Here is a 16,704-nt window from a genome sequence, read left to right on the forward strand (position 1 = left end):
TTCTGTTTGGCTTCAAATAAGAAAAATGAAAAGGAAGAAAAGAAAGAAAAATAATCTTCTAAAGCTGTTTTTAATGGGCTCTACACACATTTTCTGTATCTATAAGTAAGGAATGAACTTTCATAATATGGAGGTTCTCTTAATTCCATACATTGTATCTCCATTTTCATGGGGTCATGGTTTATGGAGGCCACGGGGAAAAGGAAAACTGAATATCTCTGCTATAGACATGGATGCTGAACTGGCCAAATTTCAGTCACTCTGAACCAACCTCAGATTGTTGTGGCTTCCAAAATAGCTGCTAGATGTGGATTTGTGCAAATTGTTTTGTGCATTTCATGTTTACTAGTGACTTTCTTTGGTGATTCATCTGTATACTAAGAAATGTCTAAATTCTAAAATAAAACCTAAATGAGAAAGCAAGTGGCATATCGGTCACTGTGTTCTATAGGTTTGTCGCATTTCATTTCTTGGCAAGCCATTTCTGCACATTCCAGTGATATGTGACCACAAAAAGTTAAGTCACAAAGTTCTTCATACAACATGAGAAATATTAGAGAACAGAGTTCTCTTGATTCATTAACTCTTTTAAGGCAGCCCACTTAGTGCCATCAACGCTTTGATAAAATTCGAAAACGATGCGCAGATCTTGCACTGACAAAACAAAACATCCCTACCCAATTGGTCAAATATTTTCAGAAAAATAACAATCCTATGTTTGCTCTCTTAAAGATTTGTTTTAGACATAGACAGTACTTATATGGGAGATGAAAATTTGGTGAAAGTTTTCCTAGAAATCCCTGGGAATGCACTTGCGACATAGGAGGATACATGCATATTGTAGTTTGCCAAGATTTTTTGTACCTGTTGCTCTAGCCACATTTAAATAAATAAGTGTGAGTGTGTGCGTGCATGTGTATGCATGCGTGTAGGTATATTTTTCCCATCGTAACTGCAGCAGTATAGTCAGTGTAGTTTTGATAGTCAAGGTGTCTCTCTTTGTATGCATGTGTGTGCATGTGTGCTACTGTGCATGCATGTATAGGTACAATTTTCCATCATAACTGCAGCAGTATTGTCAGTGTAGATAGTCTTTGTGTCTGTTTCTGTCAACAACTTATCAGGTTATACATATGTCGTTCAAGTATCATTTGTTACTTTTATCCATTTTGTGTTGAAGGTTGTTTAAATGAATTTTAGAGAATTCCATTGGGAACTTTTACTAAACCTGATTAGATTATTTTTGCTTTCAGTGGCAAAAGGGAAGAAAAGAAAAGGCAGCTCTGGTGTTGAGGTATATGACTATGTGTTGAAAATGCATGGATTTCAGTGACAAAAGGAAAGAAATGAAAAGGCATGCCTGCATGTGTGCATGCCATTTGTATTTTCTGATTTGGACTTTGAATAAAATTGCTTGATATCTGAACTGTTAGGGGAAGGATGCTGAATTACCTGAAAAGCTTGTGAAGATTCAATTTCCTTCCACTTTGCAGAAGCAGCTGGTTGATGATTGGAAGTTTGTCACACAGCTGGGTAAGGTAATTTCTCTTAACCTTGTTTCCATTTATTATAATGTGATATGATTTGTGCAAGTGGGTTTGGTTCAGGCAACTCTTAGGTGTCCAGTGCTCTTGTATTTTGTTCTTCATGGTTCATTTTTGTGCCTAAATTAATATTGCAAGCTGTCATTGTGGGTTTATGACTTTACGTTCATGATCCAGCTTTGCTTTATTGTTGTAGAGCTTTTGCTATATTGGGCAATTGGCATTGAAGCTCTTGTAATTCTTACGAAGTTTGGGGCAGAGATGTGTCTTATTTTATTCTAATTTGTTTTTAATGCCATCAGTACATCTCATTAAAAAATTTTGTGACCTTATTGACAATTTTAGTTTCTGTTGCAGCTTGTTAAACTTCCTCGTGTGCCAAATGTGGATGATATTTTGAAGATCTATCTTGAGCACCGGATAAAGAAGGATGGCATGTAAGTCAGATATAGCATATTCAAAAGGGGCTGCATTATGCTCTTTTGTGCATATTATGGCCTTGTATTGTGATAATAAGTCTTACCTTTTTGTTTCCATTCTCCGTCGTACCTTGGATATCTTGGTGTTATACAATGAAACCAGGATTGGCATGAACATCTGACCTGCTGGCCTGTGTTCATCAAGTTTGTGATGTAACCAAGATTTCTGAGGAACTGAACTGTCTGCTGTCAATTGTGTATACTAGACAAAAAATGGCCAGATTATCCTAAACAAGGTTGCATCAGAGTTATTTTATGAGCTAATGTAAAATACAAAAGGATTTTTTAATTTTTTAGGGATGAATAGGGCTGTCAACTGGCTGCATATGTCGTGATACCGGTTAAGATCGGATCTGATAGGACTTGGATTCAGGATTCATGCAGTGGGTCCGAACAGCTAAGCGGGCAATACCCAAAATATCCAATTAGTGTATGGATCTGGCTGTAGTTTATAAATTTCAGACAGACCTGAGTTTGATTAAGATTAATTTCACGGTAAAATATATAAAAAGTTAAGAGTTTACTCGGTCTGGTTTTTGCTAAGTGAACATAGTCCCAGATCCTGCCTAAGCCAGGTCCATTCAGTCCTGGACCCGGTATCAGCACCTCCAAGTCTGATTTGGGTCCAGACCAATCAGATCCAGCTCAGGTGTGATCGGGTGACAACCCTATGTATGAGACTATAATTTTTAAATTTAAATTTGATATCATTGAGAACCATTGTACTGCAACTCTGCAAGCAATTTAATTCCCATATGAATGTGCACATATGTACCTGGTTAGGCACAACCTTTTGAAGTATTAAGACTGATCTACTTTATTGGTCGTTTTTTACTATACTAAAAGTAGATGACTGTTTTTTTTTAAGATGGTAATGATCTACATTGTTTAAGGCAATTTCCATAGTTTATATTTGGGGTAGGTCATGGGGCTGTTATGTATGGCTACTGTTCCTAAAAGAGATATTTAGGGCACATTTGCATGCCACAGAAACTCGGGGTTTTCCACAGAAATGCACAGGGCCCATGCGTTTCTGCGGGCCCCAAAAACTCCCGTTAAAACACAGGAATCTCTTTCTGCAAGGAATATGACCCATTTTTCAACAGGAGCCCCCCCTCTTTTCAGCAGAAACAAATTCTAACAGCGGTGGTGGTGTCGGACTTCGTTTCTGTGGAGAGAGGCTGCACGCATTATCCTGCACAGAGTCCCTTTCTTTGGCACACAAACGTGCCCTTAAAGCAGGAAAACCTGAAAGAAAGATTTCTATCTGAACTTTGAGTGCATTTTATTTTTAATTCTTTGTACCATATGCTGCAGTAAATGATATGCAGCGAATGAATGTGAATAACTTGTCTTTTCGAAACTTTTGCCTTTCTTTTTTGCTTATCTGTGATCGGTGTAGAGTCTGTAGACAGAAAACATGTCAAATATACAAAGAAAACATGTAAAATATACAATCATTGGTCTTATCATAGTCACCATCAATTGGGAGGGGTGAGCACATACACAGGGAACTGGTACTGTTATAATGTCTGTGATGCCAAAACTGTTCTAAGCAATGGCTACCATGTCCAATTAAAGAAAAGACTGAAACCAGTGGATCCTTGCTATGAGTTGATGCCATAAAAATTATGGCTATGAACTGAAAAATGTTTTAAGTTTGTAACAGAGCTTCATTCATTGCCTAAAAATATAGGAATTACAAAGAACAGATTTTTGCTAATGCTATCTTTCTTTCAGAAAATGCTAAACGTCCATATCCACCTTTTAGAGCTTCATGGTTTGGTTGTTTTTTGTTCAGCCATTCTTGACAGTTGCTATGGGCCTTGTTTTGTCCACATCATGAACTGTGTCCATCTTGATGTATCTTTTGAAACTACTACCTTTATATTTTGTAGATTATATGCCTCTCAATTAAGATTGTTGAATCGGTTCATTTTCTGTTCATTCTTGTTAATTGTTGATGATGGAAGCTAAACACATTGATGGTAGGGTAGTTGGCAGTTGCCTTGGCAAGTAGCACCTGGGTAGGCACGTGTTAAGCATAACAATTTTTTGGAGCATCACCATGATTTGGATTTTTGGTACCTTCTAGTGGTCCTGAAAGCTTAAAAATTTGGTTTATATGCTACTTTTGTAGGATTGCTGAATCAGTTGGGGAAATATTAAGTGGCCTGCGCTGTTACTTCGATAAGGCTTTGCCAGTAATGCTTTTATATAAACAAGAGCGGCAACAATACGAAGATGCAATTTCAGAAGATAGTACCGTCTCTCCTTCAACAATATATGGGGCTGAACATCTGTTGCGTCTCTTTGGTATTGTCTACATTCATGCTGTCTTGTGGTTAGGTTCACTGTGTTTTCTTGTTGCTAACGTATTTTCTGCTTAATCTTATCTGAAGCATTTTATATTTGTTGCATTTGCTTATTTCACTGTTTACATTGGGTTCTGGATGCCTTTGATTTTTCTATTACAAGTATTCTTCCTATGCTTCTTTGTCTCTGAAAGAGTACCCCCAACTGTGACGCTCTATGTTGAGGTTTTTTTCATGTGTGTCTTAAGTAACATGGATGCCTGTTGCTAACATATCTCTATGGTTAATCGTGTCCTAATGGTTATTTATTTGATGGATTCGCTTGGTTTTGCTGTTTTTTTGGATTTTGGATGTCTTGGATGTTGCTGTGTTGAAGTACCCCAGTACCTTTCTGGATGAGTTTTTACATCCATGGCTTTAATGGATTTTGACAGGTTTGCCTGTTTTTTTTCGCTCGTAATAGATTTACCATGATGGTATCATGCAGTCGTTGCCACCACAAAGGGCATTTTAATAATTTACGTACAACATCCATTAGAAGACGCCATACACTCCACGATACTCCAAAGATTGACGTCTCTTTCACACTCTTATCTGGTGATGGTTAATGCGTGTCTACCATAGCATTTCTGAATATATGGGTCAGAGATATTTGGAACTTCTTAGCATCCACTAAAGGCTGTGGATGAATCACCACTATGAATAAGTCACCATAGTATCCATAATGTGAAATATCATCAAGGGTTTTCTTAGGAGAGTCTAAGAAACGATGCTTTTCTTGGGAAAATCTCGAGAAATTTGAAAAAAGGAAAAAAATGAAAGAAATAAAAAGGGATACATAAGAAACTAGCAAAAAAAACTGAATAAAGTTATTCATTGTTAATAGCATGGCATATGAGCATAACAACTGTAACGACCATAGACCAAGTCACCATATGCTTTCTGAATAAAAACTGGGTACCCTAGTGGACAAATCATCATATGCTTCTTGGAGAAAAATTCTCTTTATTTTTTAATATCTCTGAACCCCCAAAAACTAGGGTTTTAAAATTTTGAAGACAAAAAGTTGTAGGATTTTAATGTGATTATATATTGCGATAGTTATCGTGCTATCATACAGAGTGTCAGTTTTGAGGTCCAGTCTGTCCAATCAGCAGTTGCTTGGTGGTGGGCTGGGATTGGATAGTGGTTTCTTGATCATTTGTAAGGTTGACACTAAGCTGCATAACCCCTTTACATGGAGTTCTGTGATCTCTGACAGATCATGCCCTAACCAGGTCTAAGGTTATTACTGTTTATATATATATATAAACCTGTATTATAATAGATTGCCCGATAGGGGCATTTTTGTCTTTTTACATGTAATAGTATTTATTAGAAACAACTATTTTATTTTATTTTCTTATTTTTTCTTTTTCTTCTTTTTTCCTTTTTAATTATATTGCACCCCCCCTCCCTCCCTCCCTCTCTATAGAGTAGTTGGGGCCCCAACGGTCATGACCATTGAGAACTCCCCAATGACTCTATGAAGGGGAGCTCCCAATGGTCTCTCCCTCTCTTTTTGTGTATAAATAAGGGAGTAATCCCCATATGTTAGGTATTCTTTTTTCTTTTACTATTCAATAATGTTCACTTTTTTTTAGTCATTGGTATTGTCCCTTAGTGGATTTTTGTGTGTGCACTTGATTACTTGTCTATTTTCTTTGTAATTGTCCATTATTGGATTTGTATGTGCTTTGCACTTTGTTATTTGTTGTCACATAGGTGCGAATGCGGCGGTGCAGTACTTTAAAAAAGCTTGGGTGCGGGGGTGTGGGAAGGATATGAAAGTGCTATAGGATCGAGGCAACGAACACTAAAGGCGGGGGGGGGGGGTGAATAGTGCTTTTAAATAACGTCTTTGGAATTTTGAAGGATTTTGAAATTCACATAGCAATCACACAAAGAACACAAGATTTTATCCTGGTTCGGTCTTCCTGACCTACATCCAGTCCCCAAGCAAAACCCGTTTGAGATTTCTACTATCAACCTTGTGTCATCACAAGAACATAGAGACCAAATCCGGTCCCACTTTCAGTAACAACCCTACTGAAAACAAACAACTCCTTTAAACCATTGAGTCTTTTTCTTTTACAAAAAAATATAAGCAAACTTATAATCAACCTACGGGCCTTTCTTATAAATGCAGATGAAATGCAATTGACTTCTGAGGTTGTTGAAATACTTAACTCACGAATTCACTATCTCTCAAAAGAATTTGAGTGAAAAACTGGATTGAAAATATCAAGTGAGTGAGAAAACGAATACTTGAATGAATATGAGTGAAAAACAAATAATTCGATCTTTTTAATTCAATGTAATTCGATGTTTTTGAGTGTAGAATGCACTCATATTTATAGTTGAAACATCCCATACGTTGAGGGTACGAAGGAGTGTCAAACCAGTCACTTTTGACTGATCAATTCATTTGAAAAATGAAAAGACACATTTTAAAAGTTACAGGAAAACGATTATATTAATCGATTGAAACAATAGTTAGTCGACTGAAATCAAATATTAGCAGACTGACAGTTATCGTCGGTCGACTACTGTGTTTAACAGAACCGTTTTAAAATCTGGAGTTTGAAACTTAGTCGACTAAAAAAAAGTTAATCGACTGATGAAATTCATCAGTAGACCGAAAAGCCTTTCAGTCGACTCCTGCTAAATTTTTCTGAAAATAAACATTTTGTCTGGTCGACTAAGAAAACCTTCAGTCGACTCCTGCTAAATTTTTCAAAAATCAAACATTTTGTCCGGTCGACTAAGAGTCGATTAGTCGACTAATCAAAAAGTTGACGTTTTTGCTTTGAAAAATTGACACGAAAAAGTTGGTCGATTGATGAGTCTGTTGGTCGACTGATGAGTCTGTTGGTCGACTAATAAACATGAAAAATTAAGTAAAGAGTTTTCTAAAACGATTTTCATGAAGAGTTTTTTTAGAAAAGTTTTTCTAAAGACTTTTTAGATGAAATGCAATTGAAATATGCACTCTAAGTAAGGCTCTTACAAGAATCTAAGACATTTAATGAAATTTACATTTGCACATTTGTCTTCAAAGATTCTTCATTGAATTCTTCAATTCTTGTCATCTTTCGTCATTGCCTTAGCTGAAATGCAGTTGATTCACTTGTGCAACGAAAAAAGATTTAAAAAATGATAAATGATTCAATCGAACATCACTAAAAAAGAGTATCAAGCATGAACCATGCTGCAGAAATAGGAAACATACATCACAGAATATTAATCATACAGATTAAAAGAAATAAGCTGAAGTATGACTAAAGATTAATAAAGAAAATCACATGGAAAAAGTGAATCATGTAGAAGTTTTTTGTTCAAATAGATAAATGGGTGCCAACTTATGTTCTTTTATTTAGACATCCCATTTATACAGTTTTTCTAGCAACCAATAGAAAGTGAAAAAATTGACCTGTGACAACGATATTGCTGAGACTTGAAAAGAAAAATATAAGGTTAAAATATGATCAAGAAAAGTTTCATGCATCTGAAAGACATGAAAGGAATTAAGTGACTTGTACAAATAAACAATTCATAGGAAGTCCATATTAAAAAATTAAGAAAGAAAAATAACAAAAAAGAAAACATATATAAATTTCTTTCATATCTTTATTGAGAAAAGACGCAGAATGCAAGATTAATTCAGATACTAATAGATTATGAAATTTTGTAAATGAAGAGGGGGAGGAGCATTACCTAAATGAAGAAGCCCTTTGGATCGTAGGGGCGAGAAGGAGAGGTTGTGTGGCCGAGAGGCTCTTCAACAAATGAAGAGGGGGCTCGACCACGAGAGAGAGACTGCGTGTGAGAGACGAGAGAGAGAGAGACTCTATGTGAGAGATGAGAGGGAGAGAGAGACTGCATGAGAAAAATACGAGAGAAAGATTGCGTGTGAGAGATGAGGGAGAGAGAGACTGCATGAGAAAAATACGAGAGTGTCTGCGTGAAAAAAGAAAAAATTAAGGCCCCCGTCCCCCCTAATTTTTGGTCAAATGGGGGCTTTGACCCTCATTTGACCAAAAATCCGAGGTGTATATGCCTCTTCTTGAGGCGCACGCTTTGGGGCTTTTACGCTTTATATATGCACCTCAAGGCATAAAGGCCCTCGCCTTGAGGCAAGGTGCATTTTTAATAACACTGGGTCCAACTATACTAGTGGATATAGGAAGGGTGTTACTTGCAATCATTGTAATGAACCGGAATACATTAGACTGGTATGTTCAAAGCTTAAAGGTAAAATTGCCTCAATTGGAGAAATCACACCTAAGAAAGAAGAAGCAAGCAAAAATAGAGAATATATTAAAGACACACTTAACCAAATATAAGAGGCACTTTAACAACTTCTCAAATCATCATTCACTTCGGGTGCCACTATTGCGTCTTCCTCATCTCTTCTAGGTATGTGGATTCTTGATTCGGGTGCTTCCTTTCATATGACACATCACAAGAATGTTCTTTCCAAAGTTTACACTAATCCTACTTCATCTTATGTTTCAACTGCCACTGAAACTTCTTTAAAAATAGAAAGTATTGGAATACCTTGACTCAAAAATTTCTCAAAAATTTCTTGTTCCAAAAATAAGGGTAGTTCCAAAATTAAATTTAAATCTTTTTTCCCTCTCAAATTTTCGATCATGGTTGCAATTTTTTTTCATCTAAAGATTTTACAGTGTAGGATCTACAGTCAGGAAAACTGATTGGGCAAGGCCATAGGAGAGACAATATTAACTTTATGGATTTTTTGTCCCTTTCACCCATGTCAGTTTGTAATTTTGTACATGACAAAAGTATTGATACTTGGCATAAGAGACTTGGGCATCCTAGCTTTTTGAAAATGTCTCTCATTTCTTTTTTGAAAAATACATGTAATGAAAAAGAAATATCTTATCAAGATTGTATTTTTGAAAAAATGAAAGCAATTCCCTTTCCTCAAAGAACTTTTGTTTCTACACTGCCTTTTAAATTAATATATTTGGATGTACAGGGTCCCTTACCTATCATATCAAAAGAAGGTTACTCATATTATGTTATTTTTGTTGATGATTTTACTAGATATACATGGATTTATTTTCTAAATCATAAATCCAATGTGTTCTTTTTTTTTAAGGAATTTCTTATAATGAGTAAAAATCAATTCCTAAGCTACATTTCTATTCTTAGATCGGATTCGGGAGAACAATACATGTCTAACGATTTTCAAAGTTACTTAAAACAAAATGAAATTTGTCATCAAAGGTCTTGTCCTAGAACTCCGCAACAAAATGGTTTAGCGGAAAGAAAGCATAGACATATAATAGAAACCACTAGGACTCTTAATTTCAAAGGACATTAAAAAAAAATTGGGCCAAAGCCATTCTAACCTCAACTTAATTAATAGAACTCATTCATCTTCATTAAAAAAATGTTTCTCTATTTGAAAAACTTTTTAAAATGACTCCCGATTTTAAAAGACTAATAATCTTTGGTTGTAAGTGTTATGTTCCTATTCATAAAAATGATAAACTATCCCTAAAAGCCATTGAATGTGTTTTCTTAAGATATGGAGAAAATAAAAAAAAGATACCAATGTTTTGACCCAATAAATAACAAACTCTATGTTTCAAAAGACGCTACTTTTCTTGAAAATAAAAATGGGTTTGATAGAAAAGAATCTAAAGAAAAAATTGATTATTCATTTCTATTTGATCTATTACCAAGACATGATGAGTCTAACTCTATTGAGGTATTTGAACCTTTTGAGAGTGACTCTAGTATTGAGTATTTGATTGTTGATAGAGTTAGTGATCAACATGAAAATTTGAATGAAAATGTATCAAATGATACACATGTGTATACTAGATGGGGTGAAAGTAATCATCCATGTGCCTTTGACAAGTTCTCTCAAAACATACCTTTAGAAGAATCCCTAGTGCTTCAAGTAGATTTGTATCATATGACTCATTTTCTTCAAACTTTAGAGCATGTTTAATGACTCTTTACTCTTATTATGAACCATTTCACTATAATGATGCCAAACAATACCCTCATTGGAATGAAGCAATGAAATTTGAACTTGATGCTCTTAAAAAAGCCAACATGGAAAATAGTTGACCCTCCCTTAGGCAAGAAACCTCTAGGACGGACGCAAATGAGTATTTCAAATCAAAACCAAAAGTGACGGATCATTAGAAAGATATAAAACAAGGTTAGTTGACAAAGGGTATGCTCAAGAATATGGAATAGATTATGAGAAACCTTTGCTCCAGTAGCAAGAATGACTAATGTTCGAGCTCTTATTGTCATTGCCTCTATTAAAAAATGACCTATTTTTCAATTAGATGTTAAAAATGCATTTTTAAATGGAGAACTTGGTGAGTAAGTTTACATAGAACCTCCTCCAGGAGTTAATTTAAATGAAAAATTTTAAAACTTAAAAAAACTTTGTATGGTCTTAAACAAGCTCCTAATGCTTGGTATGATAAATTTAGTAATATTTTGATTAATTTAGGATTTATCTCTTGCTATACTGACACTACTATCTTTGTCAAGAAAATTAGTACTATAATTGTAATTTTTCTTCTGTATGTTGATGATATGATTATCATAGGAAATGACAAAGAAGGTGTTATTGAAATTAATTCAATCTTAAATAAAACTTTTGATATGTCTGACTTAAGTTTCTTGAGATACTTTTTAGGAATTGAGGTTGCCTACTCCCCTAGAGGATATATTCTCTTTCAAATGAAACTAGCTGCTAACATATGTGCTAAGTCGGGAGTTTCAGATGAAAAGAAGGTGGAGACCCAAGAAGTCATAAATACTAAATTAAGACCTGAAGATGGTGTATTGCTTGAAGATCCTACTCTATATCGTCAGCTAATTGGATCTCTCACTTACCTCTTCATCACCCGACCTAATATTGCTCATGTTGTTCGTGCAACTGTTAGTTTCAACATGCTCCTACTACAGTCTACATGGCAACAATTATGAGGATTGTGCGATATATTAAAAACACCATTTTGAAAGGGGTTTTTCTTATCCTCTTCATCATCTTTTGATTTAACTGTTTATACTGATGCTGACTGAGGTGATCACCCAAATGATAGAATCTCAACTACTGATTTTTGTATTTTTTAGGCGATTCGTTGATTTCTTGGTGGTGTAAAAAACAACAAAAATATCTTTATCCTCAACTGAAGCTGAATATCGTGCCATGATTACAACGACAATGGAGATTGTGTGGCTTAAAAGTCTTCTCAGCTATGTCACACAGACTCTTCTAACAGGGCACCACACCCGCATCGTACCCACACCTGCACCCAGGCAGGTGCGACATTTGGACACAACTTCTTTTGTGTTAGGTGAAGTCAACTACACTGAAGTCAATTTCTATCTAAAAGTAGATTCAGTTAACCCTAATCAGGTTCATTTTTATCTATATTATATATATAAATACATAAATGCACACAAATACATGGTGTTAACTTAAAACTGTTAATATATATATATATATATATATATATATATATATACACTCCCTGCACTCAAGGCTTTTTAAAGTACCGCACCTGCATCCACATCCGCACCCACACCTATGTGAGATAGCTTCTCAGTGATATGGGTATCATCATTTCAACACCATCGAAGATGTGCTCTGACAATAAGAGTGCTATTTATATTGCAAGCAATCACACATTTCATGAGCGCACTAAACATATTGAAATGGATTGTCACTATGTTTGTGATGAATATCTTAGAGGAATTATTACGTTGTTGTATGTCACATCAAGTACCAATTGGCTAATTTCTTCACCAAAGCTTTTCCTGTTCCTCATTTTTTCTTTCTCCTTAGCAAACTTTCGGTTCTTTCCCCGTAAAGTTTGAGGGGAAGTGTTATATATATATATATATATATATATATATATATATAAACCTGTATTATAATAGATTGCCCAATAGAGGCATTTTGTCTTTTTACATATAATAATAGTTGTTTATTAGAAACAATTATTTTATTTTATTTATTTTATTTATTTTCTTTTCATTTACATTAGAGCCCCCTTTCCATAGAGTCGTTGGCCCCCCCACAGTCATAAATATGACCATTGGGAGCTCCCCAATGACTATGAACGGGAGCTCCCAATGGTCTCACCCTCTCCTTTTGTGTATAAACAGGGGAGTAATCTCTATATGTTAGGTATTCTTTTTCCTTTCACTATTCAATAATATTCACTTTTTGTTAGCCATTGGCATTATCCCTTAGTGGACTTTTGCGTGTGCACCTGAGTAGGTGTCTATCTTCTTTGTAATTGTCCATTATTGGACTTGGTATGTGCTTTGCACTTTGTTATTTGTAATTTCGCATACTTCTTTACAATAACTTCTTCAAGGAACATCTAGAAACCCTATACATGAGTGAGCACTTCACAGCAGGATCAAGCTTTTCTTTGTCTGGATAGACTTTTAAAGGCAACACACTTGAGTTGTTCAGATTCTAATCATGATGCCCAGAAAAATGTTATGACATTACGTACAAAAAAAATTTGCTGCAAAATTGTATCTGTTTAATTTTATAAATTTTTTATCAAAGTTTTTATGCATGTTTCAGCTTGTTTTGTATGATTTTTGGTGATTGTTTTGACATACGTGCAATGAGTCTGTATGCACACAAAAACGGCATTCCTTGTAAAATTTGTCTGATTCAACAGCAATTTATGTACTTGGGTTGAGTACAAATGGTGACATTCTGTTATTTCTGTTTTCATTTAAGATGATTCAGGTGTCGACAGATGCTGTGTTAGTACTGTTTCCTATATTTCAGTTAGTGAGCAAGATATTTCATGTAATAACTGATTCTGATTAGATTTTGGCATTGCGTTTGATATAGGGAAGTTACCTGAGTTATTGGCATATGTCACCATGGAAGATGAGACAATGACTCAGTTGCAGAAAAGGTTGCTTGATTTCCTCAAGTATGTTTCCTTCCCTGATTTCAGTATAGTTGAAACTTAATAAGGGTTTGATTAGGCTTTCCCCCCCAGAAAATGGTTGTTAGGGCCCTAATGTGATAGAAACCATGGATGGTTGACGTGTAGTACTTGATTCCCTTCCTCTGTGAAACTTGTTAACCCTTCTAGGCACTAGCATTCTATTCAATAGATAAGCTATTTTTAAGTAACCAAGGCATACTCAGTGAGCCATGGTATTTGATCTCCGATTTCTGTAATCCTCTTTGTATGCTATCATTTTACAATCAGCTAGGACACACTGATTCTTTTGGATTTGTCATCAAATGGAATAATCGTCTCTTATGAACGACACCAAGTTTGGAATATTTTGGATGCTACAGTTGTCACCAAGTCTTAAAAAATCTTGATCTTTGAACGCAGCTAGGATCTCTCTCTCTCTCTCTCTCTCTCTATATATATATATATATATATATATATATATATATAGGGATGAGAGTAACAGTGGATGTGTATTTTGTCCACTGTTACTCGGATGTGCACACGCGTTTAAGAAAAAAATGGGCTTTAGTGGCAGTTCGGACCGCTGCTAAAGCCCATTTTCCTGCCAAGAGCATTAGCGGTGGTCAAAGACCTCTAAATCCTTTAGATCAACGACAGACACACGTTCGACTGCACATCTGATGTTTTTGCCGTCCAGTAATATCATGTTCCCTATATATATATATATAGGAGTAGCGATGAACAAGCCTTTTGTTCAACGTTACTTGATGCTTGTGTGTATTAGTTAAAAAATGACCTTTAGCGGCGGTAGTGACCACCGTTAATGATCTTAAATCAATGTCAGACGCGTTCTACTGCACGTCCAACATTTTGGCATTGTGTGTGTGTGTGCCGGCGGACATCCTGACCTGAATGAATGTAGGTTTTATTAATAATTCTACTTGTCCCATTCAAAAACAGGTTCTTGCAGAAGAATCAGAGCACCTTCTTCCTTTCTACATACGATGACCCTAGATTTTTGGGGGACAAGGAACAGAACACATCAACATGATGTGGCTGATGTACCACTACCATGCTGTTGGCTTCTAGAGTTTGTGTTTCAGAGGGCAGTGATTTCGCTCTTGTGCTTTGCAAGCGAGATGCGTGCATCGCACCCGATATGTAACTTGTATCTTGTAATGGTAAACTTTTGTTTTCCCAATTGCTTTCATTCTTCCTCTTGGGGTGACCCGTGCCACAAATGTAAACGATTATATTGACGATGTGTTGTACCTAGGGAGCACTTCGATCATTGTTGTACATTATGGTTGTATTTGACATATTGTTTGTGCTTACGCTAAATTCTGCATAACAAGGGCCAGAAATCAATATGCATGCGCTTATATAGTGTACACATTGTATTCTTTTTGTGTGTAGTTGATAAAACCAACATCAACTAACCTTGATAATGTCTCTACAACTGAACTTCTCTGTTGCAAATCCAAGTAAAAGGGAGGAGACTTGTGGTCTTCTTGGCCCTCGCTTGAGCTCTTTCTCCTAACCTCTTGAACTTCGGCACCAAATTACAGACTTAGTCTTGGGCTTCCTGTCCCTTGCTATCCTGACATTCATTGTGCTCCAGTCAGCTTCTCCACATTCTACCTCTTCACCAGGTGCTCCAGTATATCCGCATAGTCTTTTGCAGTATACATCCACAACCTCTGAGAAACAGCAGAGAAACGCTCGAACAGTTTGCCATCCTGACATTCATTGTGCCAGAAAACGATTCAAGTGTTCAACTGCACCATCGGGATCTACCTCGAACAGCTTCTCGGTGATCTTTGCGTGCTTCTTGTCTGCGGTGATCTTGGCGAGTTGCAGGTCTGCATACTTCTTAACGTCGGAGGCAGTGCTGCCGTTCAAAATGAACGTCGCTTGCTCCTGGGAGGAGGCGTAAACGAATCCAAGATAAGGGTTGTTCTCAGTCCCCGGGTTCTGAAACCAACAAGAAAGATGAAGTGAATTTGTAGATGCTGAAATCATTGTAATCGCAATCAGGTACAAATGTGATCAGGAATCATACCATTCCTCAGCGGATAAGATACTAAATGGTCTTCTCGATCTCCACCCTTCCGGTGTACGTGAGATACTTGTTGAGAAGATCACCGTGCCTGTTCTCTTCAGCAGTCCACACCCTCGTCCAAACCGCCCAAGAAGTCGTCTCGTTCCTAACACCGACTAGTGTGTTGAGAAAACGAGGTAATCGTCTGGGACCTCCCTCGTGCGGGGCTGCTATTCCTCGAGTTGATCGTGGCCGGAATCCGGCAGGAAATCCGATGGCTGCCATGAAGCCTGGATCGGCTTCAACAGCGCTAAGATGGTATGCTCTGCCCATGACTCCAGCCACTTGAAAATCTCCATTTTTCCCGGCAGCATCGAGTGGGTGACCTGTACATGTATTTCTCTGGGGCTCGAGTGCTTCCTCTGACTCTCAAACAAAAATCATCTAAGGCCAACTTTTTGTCCTTAATTGCAAAAAAATGAACCTCACCTTTTTAAAATTTTTGGATATTAGCCGTACTTTTTTAAATGAACCTCCCCTTTTTTTAAATTTTGGATATTAGCCGTACTTTTTTTTAAAACAGTCAAATAAGGACCTCATGTCAACATCTATCATATTGAAAAACACTGCTCGGAATAAGAGACCTAGATGTATTGTCTTTTTATTTTCACCAAGGGTGAGAAAACCACCATCTGAATTAGAGACCTAATAGCGCTGGCTAAGCCTGCTTTACTTACGATCGTTATCCTGACGGTGTAAACCTGTGGTACACCCCTCGCCCCAAGGGAGTCACCAATCTTTGACTGAGCAAGGGCTTATTCCTAGCCCTCATTAATATAAGGAGCTGATGCTCATGAAAATAAAATCATGACCAACCTAATTAGTTGCATTAACTTTATGAAATCTAGAAACATAATTAGTTGATGCATAGTAAGTTGCTAACCAGGGGCGTAGCTAGGATTCATGTGAGGGGGGTGGGGGCAAACAGGGGTGTAGCAAAAAAAAAAAAAATTTGGTGTGATAGTCTGGGGTTCGGGGGCAGCGGCCCTGAATTTTTTTTTTGAGATAAAATAAAAAATGGCTACAGTTATTAATAAAAATCTATTTCATATGGACAAATCAAACTATTTGCTGCAGTCAGGGCTGGGCTACAAAAATGGATAAAAATCTATTTCATATGGAATCAGGGCTGGGCTAGGACTGGGCTTTTAAATTTTTTATTTTTTTTTAACTGGGCCGGGAGGCAGGACTGGGCTACAGCCCAGTTCTGCCCCCCCCCCCCCCCCCAGCTCCGCCTATGTTGCTAACTATATCTAT

The 16,704-nt window shown here is 36.6% G+C and overlaps 1 protein-coding gene and 1 pseudogene across 1 annotated transcript in view; one reads left to right on the plus strand and one right to left on the minus strand.

The window, feature by feature from the left end:
• Positions 1-14,660, plus strand: part of LOC149841694 (protein MRG1-like) — a 49,054-nt gene extending 34,394 nt beyond the window's left edge. Inside the window, exons 6-11 of the mRNA XM_089998656.1 lie at positions 1,254-1,294; positions 1,434-1,538; positions 1,902-1,981; positions 4,164-4,339; positions 13,265-13,349; positions 14,307-14,660. Of these exons, the coding sequence (XP_089854782.1) occupies positions 1,254-1,294; positions 1,434-1,538; positions 1,902-1,981; positions 4,164-4,339; positions 13,265-13,349; positions 14,307-14,397 (578 nt within the window). The 3' untranslated portion in view covers positions 14,398-14,660. The remainder of the gene's footprint in view (positions 1-1,253; positions 1,295-1,433; positions 1,539-1,901; positions 1,982-4,163; positions 4,340-13,264; positions 13,350-14,306) is intronic.
• Positions 14,661-14,983: 323 nt separating this feature from the next.
• LOC149841695 (stearoyl-[acyl-carrier-protein] 9-desaturase, chloroplastic-like) lies at positions 14,984-15,789 on the minus strand (annotated as a pseudogene).
• Between the last annotated feature and the right edge of the window lie 915 nt (positions 15,790-16,704).

This window comes from Nuphar pumila, chromosome 3, assembly GCF_984573655.1.
Source record: "Nuphar pumila chromosome 3, dmNupPumi1.hap1.1, whole genome shotgun sequence".
NCBI classification, from domain to species: domain Eukaryota; kingdom Viridiplantae; phylum Streptophyta; class Magnoliopsida; order Nymphaeales; family Nymphaeaceae; genus Nuphar; species Nuphar pumila.